Source organism: Cupressus sempervirens, chromosome 5, assembly GCF_028749045.1.
Source record: "Cupressus sempervirens isolate cs-2001-9-10 chromosome 5, ASM2874904v1, whole genome shotgun sequence".
Lineage (NCBI taxonomy): Eukaryota > Viridiplantae > Streptophyta > Pinopsida > Cupressales > Cupressaceae > Cupressus > Cupressus sempervirens.
Window position 1 is genome coordinate 198,541,029 of NC_143122.1, and position 9,897 is coordinate 198,550,925.

Sequence of the window (9,897 nt, forward strand, 5' to 3'; positions counted from 1 at the left end):
ACGCCTCAAAAAGGCGTTGGGACAGAATGTGATACCCTCTGCAGTATTACCTCCCTTGGATGATGAAGGGAAATTGATCCTAGTGTCGGAATTCATTTTAGAAAGCAGAGAAAAGTAGCTCCGCAGAAGGGTAATCAGAGAATATTTGGTTAAATGGAAGGATCTACTAGTCGAAGACGCTACTTGGGAAAAATGAAACAATTTTGCAGCATCCAGCTTTGAGATTGCTTGAGGGCAAGCAATTTTAGGAAGGAGAGACTGTCATGTCCCCTCTCTAGCGACATAACTTTAACAGGGAATTTGCCTATCATCGACTCTCATAAGCAAATGTTTATGGAAAGAGGGTCATTTTTGTCTTCTGATGATTACATTTTTGCTCTTGGAGAATAACAATTCAGTAAGTGGGGCCTACTCGTTCTAATATTAAATTAAGGTTGTACTCTAACTTTATAAAGTTATTTATTTAATTTTATAAAGTTTAATAATTAAAAGTACATCATAAAAGATGATTCCGGAAAACTTCCAGTAACTTCTCAGCGAAGTGAATAAATAGAGGACATAAGGCTCCCATTTAAACAAGCGACTTATGGATTTGATTTCTATTCCATTTGGAGCAATTTGTAGCCATTGGTCTGCAAATTTCTCAAAATATCTTTGGGAACGATAACTCTCAGGGATGAGCAATTTTGAGGATATGAGATACCATCCGAATTATTGCACTTGGAGGTAGCATTCAGCTATTTCGAGTTGGACGAAATTTGTGGCCTAGGGCCAACATCTAAGGGTTTAATTGGGAGGAGGCGGATTGCTGCAGTAAGAAGAGAATTCTTTCCTCATGAAATGAACGATCTGTGTAAGGCAGTCTTGAGAATTCGCCATTAACAGGAGCAGTTCGAAACTCAAAGAATCAACAGCAAATTTTGTAGTGCTGTTCGCCGACGGATTGGGCACTCTATCTGCAACAAGTCCGCACACGACTATCATCGAATCGCAGGGTCGCGACCACAGTTCAGGGGGGACAACGAACGGTGGCAATCATTCGTTACCCAGGGGAAAGGTCGAGTTCGGATTTTTCACCGTGCGAAAATAATAAGCCAGTTTGGATTTACAACAGGCAGAAACAATAAACTGAGCGGCAAGTTCGACCCAGTCGGAATTAATTTTCAGCGGATGATTAAGGTGGTCTTCTTGCGGATCTGCACATTTCTCCATAGCGGGCTCTACTCCACGGTAACAACAGGATATCGGGATCCCTATCTACCATCTCTTTGGCCCAACGCAGTCCAGGTTCCAAACAATTATTTCATATTATGTTAAGTATATGGGTAAATAAAGAATATGTGCGAACCACATCATTTGCAGTGATTAATAATGTTCCATGTATAGCAGAAATAGATACCAATATCACCGAATTGCTCTTCTGTTACAACCAAATTTCTTAGTTTCATATCAAATTTAATTCAGGATATTTCAGTGGTTTCAAAAGGCTGTTTGCTAACTGTTTGACGTAATTCCTAACCCTTGAAGTTCTAAAATTTTGGTGTTAAAAAGAAGAACAATATCTGTCGGGGTTATCTCAATTAATTTGTAGGCAGATTTAACCGAGAACTCCCCTGTCGAGGTAGCCTTCCAAATGAATTCATCAATCTTGTCTCTTCCTAGGATTTTGTACTCCTCTAGCAAAGAGTTAAGCTCATCAATCAGCTCCCTTCCAACCATAACATTTTGTTGCAGCTTCGCCTTTTTCCACCTTCTTCCTGGACAAATAAAATCAGCTACCATTCCACCCCCCTGGTCCTGTAGGAAATACTAGAGAGACCCAAACTTTGTTTTTATTAAAGGTTTATCTGTAAGCCATGGATCCTCCCAGAAATTAATCTGATTACCATTCCCCACAAGCCACCTAACACCCTCCATCAAAAGGGTTTTGCTTCTCACAATATTTCCCCAAATTTTGGAGCCCATAGGAAGATCATTTCTCCAGGTGCAGTGAGAGAACATCAAATTTCCAAGGTACTTAGCTCTCATAATATTACACCAATTAGCTTTTCCCTTCATCAGGTTCCACCCCATCTTAGTGAGAAACACATTGTTCAGATCAGTTATCCTCCTTACTCCCAAACCACCTTTCTGTTTTGGTTTACAAACCATTTCTTAGTTGACCAAACTTATTCTAATCTTCTCGTTCCCTCTAGACCAAAGGAAGTGACGTTGAATTTTCTCTAGTTTATTCGCCACACATTGAGTAATTTTAAATAAGGACAGGAAGTACACTGGTAATCCTTGGAGGGAGGAAATCAGTAGTTGTAGCTTGCCTGCACTACTCAGGGTTTTACCTTTCCATCCAATCAGCTTTTTCTCCATTCTTTCCAAAATCCCATTCCAAAAGTTGTTACTCACATCTTTCACGGTTAATGGGAGACGTAGATAAATATCCGGTAACTCAGCAATGTTGTAGTCTAAAATATTAGCAATCCTCCGCTGTAAGTTGAGGGGGGGGGCGGGGGGGTATTAAAGAACACCTTGCTTTTGTCAAAATTGATCTTTTGACTCGTGTTCCCTGCATATATCTCGAGCACCGACTTCCAAGCTTTGGATTCACTCACCGAGGACTCCCCACTAAGAAAGGTGTCATCCACAAATTGTTGAATCACTTCAGGAGGTAGAGTGGAAGCAAGTTTGATGCCTTTGATTATCCCCCCCTCCGACTTTCTCATAAACGCTCTTCACAGGACTTCAACAACCATAATAAACAAGTAGGGAGAGATAGGGTCACCCTACCTAAGTCCTCTCTCCCCTCCAAAATTTCCCCAAGATGACCCATTAACCATCACTGAATAGCTGACAGTTTCCACCATCGCCTTCACCAATCTAATAACCTTCTGACTAAGGCCAATCCTTTCCATAACTTTATACAAGAAGGTCCAATTAATCCTATTATAAGCTTTAGAGATGTCGAGTTTCAAGGCCATACCAGGATTACCACTTTTCTCCATAGAGTACAAGACTTCATGCATTGTTATAGCAGCATCCAGGATTTGTCACCCTAGGACAAACCCGCTCCGAGTTTTCCCAATGAACTTATGCAGCAGTGGCTTCAACCTATTCACCAAGATTTTAGAGAATATCTTGTAAGTAGTGTTACATAGACTGATCGGCTTGAAGTCAGAAAGGACCTTCGGGTCTTTCACCTTGGGAATCATTACAATGAAATTTTTATTGAGCCGTTTAAGAAGCTTCCCAGTTCTGAAAAAATCACGGGCTGCTCAAAGGAGGTCCAACTTGATAACCTTCCAGAAGTGCTGAAAGAACGTCGATGGGAAACCATCCAGTCTCAGGGATTTATAAGCTTTCATAGAGAACACTACTTTGTGGACTTCCTCCTTAGTCACCATTTGCACTAACTCCTTGTTCTCTTCAGCCGATATCACGGTGGGCATTGAATCAATCAGCCATTGCCTATCCTCCTCTCTAAAGTCTCTCCACTCTTCCAGGGAAGAGTTTCTGAAGTAAGCCATCGCCCAACTCCCTACCTCCTCAGGTTTAAATAACTTCACATTAGTGTCATCTTTGATGTTTTCAATTGTGTTTCTCCGTTTATGAATTGAGACAGATCTATGAAAAAACACATTATTCCTGTCACACACTTTGAACCATAACACCCTGAACCTCTGCTTCTAGTAAATCTCCTCCCTTATCATCATTTCCTCCCACACTTTTCTATATTTATCCTCCTCCTGGATAATGTTATCTGTGGGTATGCCTTCCCACATAGCTTTCTGGAGCTCGACTAACTTCCCTTCCACCTCAACCTTAGTCTTGAAGATATCGCCAAATTTTTTTTTTTCTTCCAGGGCTGCACATTTCTTCTTACATTCTCCAGCTTAACAGAGAGTCTATACATTGCTGTCCCTTCAATTCTAATCCCCCACCACTCAGCCACCCTAGAATTGAAGTCAAGATGGGATTACCGCATTATTTCATATCTAAAAGGTCTTGGGCCACCCAGGGAATCTTCCTTCTAGTTAAAAAGGATAGGGGCGTGGTTCGAGACCATCTTGGGTAGTCCCATAAGAGAGGAGGAAGTTAATCCTTCCCATCCAGTTGGGACCAAAAGTCTATCTAGTTTGACTTGGATGAGGTCAACACCCTTCCTATTATTCGACCATGTGAACTTCACTCTACTTATCTCCATATCCGTTAAATTGTTATTATTTATAAAATCAGCCAGGTCTTTCATACTATCATTAAAATCTATCATACTTCCAATTTTCTCCGAAGGGTACAAAGGGGAGTCAAAATCTCCCATGCAAAAGGTGTTCTTATTTTGAGAGAGAAAAACAGACAACTCCTCCCATAAGCTGTGCCTTCCACTTCTGGTATTAGGAGCATACACATTAACAACATTCCAAGTCTTATCTCCCATTTTATGTTCAGTTATAAGATAGAATTTAGAACTATAAATTAAACTTCCATTACCAGCATCTGGGTTCCAGAAGGTAGCCACTCCTCCTAACGCACCTTCCGCTTCATTGTAGCAAAATTTCGCTCCTGGCCAAACATAACTTGCAATATTCTTCAAATTAATCAGTCATTATAACCTCCTGGATGAGCAGGATATCAGTTTTTTGGTTTGCCAGCTACTATTTGAGGGCAAACTGTTTATGAGGGCTGTTTAACCCCCTCATGTTCCATGATAGAATAATCATTTTCTAGCTTTTGATAGGGATTCCAAAGTGGCCTGCTTGCCACTTGCCACCTCCCTTGGCATTTGCTTCGCTTTCTTTGTTTTCCTGACTTCCCTATATCCAACTTCAATTCCACTACCATCTTAGGTTTCCTTGAAACTCTTGTCTGTCTTCTTTGAGTTTGCCACTTCCCTTCCATATCGTTCAGCTGGGCCAGAGAATCCACTATCTTGTTTGACTATTCATCCTCATTCCAGCAAAGGACCTTGGTGACCTCCCCCTTCTTTGAGTCGTTCTCCTCGCTATTCCCCAAGGCCTTATCTATGTCTCCTCTAAAAACCTCCTCGATCACCAGGTTCCTTGAAGGGGTACTAAGGAGCTACTCAATTCCTTGCAGAAAGGGAAAAGCAATTTCTCCTTCCTCCAAACCTTCCAACTCTCCTTGTGTGCAAAGTGTCTCCGGGTCTTGAACCGAACTAGACTTCCCCTCTAACTCTTCCATCCTAACCCTCCCCATCATAGCTTGAGGGTTATCTTCTTGCTCCTTCCTAGTAAGGGAAGTCAACCCCTTTTCCATTTCTGTTTGAGAGACCTTCACTTCTAGCTCCTTCCTAGGAGGGGGAGTCACCACCTTGCCATCACGATCAAGAGAGCTAGTACCCACCGCCCATTGACTCTTGAGGAGGATCCCTTTGTTCTATTACACCCTCAATATTCTCCTCAGCCAACCTATCCAGCTTCTTACAATATACAATCAAATGCCCAAATGACGAGCATTTTTGGCAAAACAACTCCGCATTCTCATAAATGATGGGTTGAATCTTCTTACCCCACTTCGAGCTTAGTGTAATAGATTCAGGTAAGGTAGTTCCCACCGCCACATATACACTAAACCTTGCAAAGACCAGCCCGGACCTCTGCAAAGTTACCATATCCGTAGCTACAAAGCACCCAAAGGAATCCCTAATGGATTTTAGGATCCTCTCATCCCAAAACTCAAGTGGAAGGCCTGGTAACCTAACCCAGACTGGAGCCATCTTATTTAGCTCTTTCGTCGAGTCCAACGCTGGATGCCACTTTGCTACCACTAGGCTATGCTTTCCATATGACCAAGAACCAACCATCACCATTGTCATAACTTCTGCTGCTTTAAATTTAAAGCAAATAGGCCTCCCAACATTGCCGAAACCATCACACTCCTCTTCAACTTCCATTTCTGGCTAACCCACTTCCTGATCATCTCAATTGATGGGCAGAAGGAAACAAATCTACCTATGAGGCATAGCTTTAGATTAGTGGACACACTGTCAACCAAACTGTTCGGTACCACTATTTCCACCCCCTCCTCACCACTGATCACTCTAGGAGCTTCCAACAGGGTATTAGCTGCTTTCTCTCCAAGAACAACTTCCTTCCAACCTAGAGCCCTAGTATGACTCGCTTGAATCTCCTGGCCCACCAACAAATCACTTGTATGGCTCGTTTGAATCACCTAGCCCACAAATAGAGCCGTTGACTCCACCGGCACCCCCCCAACAGGATGAGCAGCGTCGACATTCCTCTGGGTAACCCCAGTCGCAATCAGAACAAGATGCAGGTCTGGGCAGGGATCCGAGACCAGGCCCGGCCCCTAGGGAGCATCCACACTCATCCAAATTCAAAATATCAATCGAGCGGGAAACGAAAAGTTGCAGAGCATTTTTTTTTCAATGTTATCCATTGCCTAGCAATTATACCAAAAATTTAAATTAATGAACATATTGAAATTTGAATTATGCTGAAATTACTTATGTATTGGAGGTTTCTGAACAAAGTTAGTAAATTATGTCATATTATTGATATTAGAATTAAGAAAAAAAAACTTATATCTAATTTTTACAATTTTAGATGAAAAAATTATTTAAAAGATGGCAAAAAGGCTACCAGGCCAGAATCTAGTGGCCCTATTTATGGTTTATCATGTTTGGTCCTGTACAAAATTATGTGTACATCCTCGTCTAGGAATGAAAGGAATATATATAGTCCTCATATCGTACAATTTTCATCTCAACATAATTTAGGAATATTTAAAATAATTTGTTTATTTTCAAATACTTAGGCATAGATTGGTCTTGCTCGTCTTTATAGAGAAACCCCGAATATGAATGCATGTGCTGTAGTCTTGCCCACCTGGTTAATCTCCTATGATTCTCATCACTGTAATGTATCTGTACTCTTATATCCTCATGTAACTGTGCTTTGACCACTGTACTCTTATATCTTCAAGTAACCATGCTTTGACCATTCAATTTCATATTGATTGCATACTCTGATATGATTTCATGCTTCTTATATTTTAAATTTTCATGGGATCTCATCTTTAATCATATCCCTTTCTAATTATTGCAGATGGAGATAATGCTTGGGATGGTTCCTTCTCAAATGGTATTATGTTTTTCTTCTTCAATTTAATATTGTTGAATAGAATACTAATGGCGAAACGATTGCTAATACAATTGCACAATTCATGTATGAGATCCTCACAGTTACCCAGTTTCCGGCAATCTTCAAATTTGTCTTCTCAACAAACAGTACAAACGGTTCAGCCAGATTCTGTGATACAGTCTGGTCTACAGGGTCAAGCCCAATTACATTCAATGCATAATCAAACACTACCTGGACAACAAACCCAGTTGCAAGTTGGACAAAATGGCCAGGCACAATTGCTACAGCAAGCCCAGGCCCAAAATATGCCAATACAACTAACTCAAACACCTCTGGTGCAGCCTCCTATTCAAGTTCATCAGCAATCTCAATCTCAAGTTTCACAGTCAATATCACAGTCTATTCCAACATTATCTCAAGGTCTGCATTTACCAGTTCAACCTACAATGCAGTCTCCTCAAAATGCAGGGGTACAACAACAGGTTGCCCCTGTGATTTTGGGTCAGTCTCAACAAACGACAATGGGGAATCTACATCAACCACCACTACCACAACAGCCAAGACCACCGTTGCAATCCCTTCAGTCTTCTGGTCAGATGCAAAGTCAGCCAACTCAAAATATGACATATAAACAATCTAGTTCTTTGCATCAACAACCATCACGGCCGCTATTTCAGGTATATTGAATTGTTGTATGATTTAGGAATTTTGTTCACAAGAGACTTAGTTACTCTATGGGGTCATGTAAAATGAAATTTACATATATAAAACTGATTTACTGTTGTTTCAGCCAGGAAACTATTCACAATTGACACATGGGATTTCTTTTCAGAAGCATAATCAACCACCATTGCCAAATCTACGTCCACTACAGCACTCTTATCAAGTCAGTGGGTTGCTTTTATGTAATAATTGCTTCTTTCAAATAGTATTCAAAGATTGCTTATGGTTTAGCTTTTCCTGCAGATTGGATCTGGAACTGCAGTTGCCACAGTTTCACATGCAGGACCTGATCTAGTTGGCCAGATTACAGGAAACAGTAATGTGCCAACCAGTTTTGGTCTTCTAAGTTTAGGTGTTGGGGGTAAAGTCCAAGGTGGTGGACCTAGTGCAGTCCAATATATGAATACCATGGACCATGATTTATCTCAGGCACAGGCTCCCTTAGCAACAGGAGTTTCCCATCATTCAGAAGTGCCCTTGAGGAAGAATGAGCCTAGTGGTAGATTTGGGGACTCAACAACAGGCTTGGCTACCTCCGCAGCACCTACTGATATAGATGATGGAAGCAACAAGCTTTATGGAGCTGTGAGTGGTGGAATGATCGCTGGGTCTCTAGATAGTGGAGTAGGAGCTAGTTCTGCTTATTCTCAAGGGCCTGCCCAATTGCCTGTTGAAGGGATCCCAGAACCACAACAATCTGTTTCGCAGACGGTACTTCTGTTTTTTTCAGCTGTAGAATTTGTTTCAGTACATATCCATTCAGATGCTGACTTGGTTGTTTTCTCTGATTATCCAGGCACAACTTACTCCAGAGGTTGAGTCTGAATTATTGCAACAAGTTATGAAACTTACACCAGAACAGATAACTTCTTTGCCGCCCGACCAGCAGCAACAAGTGCTTCAGCTGCAACAGATGTTTCGCAACCAATAAGATATCTATATGCTTCCCTTTGTCGGGGAATATAGGGGGCTGCTGCTTCCATTCTTACACCTCAGGAAATCCCATTCGAGCTGTTGCATTGTAAAACTGCCTGTGCTGGAAGTTCTTTACAAATTGTACAGCATCAGTTACCTCGGAAGAGTAAGTTCAAAACCAGCTTTCTGTGGGGAAATGAGAGTTTGTAGCATCAGTAGAGAGTTTATAGGATTTCCTTTTGCCAATTGGCAATTGCACACGAGTTAATTTGTTTTGTTTAACAAAGTAACAGTAGTTATTAATAGATATCTCAAAATACAATAGCAGGCAGAAAAAATTAGAGACTATAGGACTACTTGGCTGCAAAAGGCTCCAAAAATTTAGTTGTAATACTAGCAAAAAGATCCATGTGACCATTATGTTGTGTATCTTTAACCTATTTAATGACTGCACGGAGACTTGTAGAGGAAGAAAGGTTATTATATGATTGTATAAGTTGGTTCTTACTATTTGTCTACTCTGTTGCTTTTAGAAAAGCAGCAATATAAGGAGAAAATAATGTATGTTCTCACAACACACTATTATGGTCATCATTTAATTGTTCATGTTTCACCAAATATTTTGTCTTTCTTGATTATCTCTTAGTTCCTCCTTTTGCACAATTTCTACAAAAACTGGAATCTCAGTACAGCAATGGGTTTGTGATGGAAGAAACGAAAATCATCTTTATGGCTTATAAACATGCAATTCACAGAGGACACTTAAAGACGGTTAAAAGTTAAGAACAGATTTTAAGTGTGATCATGACTATTAATTACTTGTAGATTTTCTTTATTCCGATTTCTTAGTTCTAATGATGTATTATAGAGAATTGGAACATGACCGAGGTTACCACAGAATAATGGGTCTTTTTATGAGTATTTCCATCTGTATTTGGGGGTGTATAAGTTCTCCATCAGGCATTATTATGCTTTTGCTTGATTAAAATAAGGTGGTGATTGACAGAACGAAGCATACGTCTGAGGCAAAGTTTCCAAAATAATTTTCATTTAACTTGGGAAGCATCTTAATATAGCGGACATTTGTAAACTTCATTTTTTTCATCAACAGGTCTTTGATAGGTCTACATTGAATTTTTTAAATAAT

The 9,897-nt window shown here is 40.5% G+C and overlaps 1 protein-coding gene across 1 annotated transcript in view; it reads left to right on the plus strand.

Annotated features, from left to right (window-relative positions):
- The window catches only part of CSTF64 (cleavage stimulating factor 64), a 126,884-nt gene extending 117,516 nt beyond the window's left edge, over positions 1–9,368 (plus strand). The window contains exons 7-11 of the mRNA XM_089829102.1: positions 7,077–7,112; positions 7,214–7,789; positions 7,903–7,998; positions 8,079–8,546; positions 8,632–9,368. Coding sequence (XP_089685228.1) covers positions 7,077–7,112; positions 7,214–7,789; positions 7,903–7,998; positions 8,079–8,546; positions 8,632–8,766 — 1,311 coding nt within the window. The 3' untranslated portion in view covers positions 8,767–9,368. The remainder of the gene's footprint in view (positions 1–7,076; positions 7,113–7,213; positions 7,790–7,902; positions 7,999–8,078; positions 8,547–8,631) is intronic.
- The last annotated feature ends 529 nt before the right edge of the window (positions 9,369–9,897 follow it).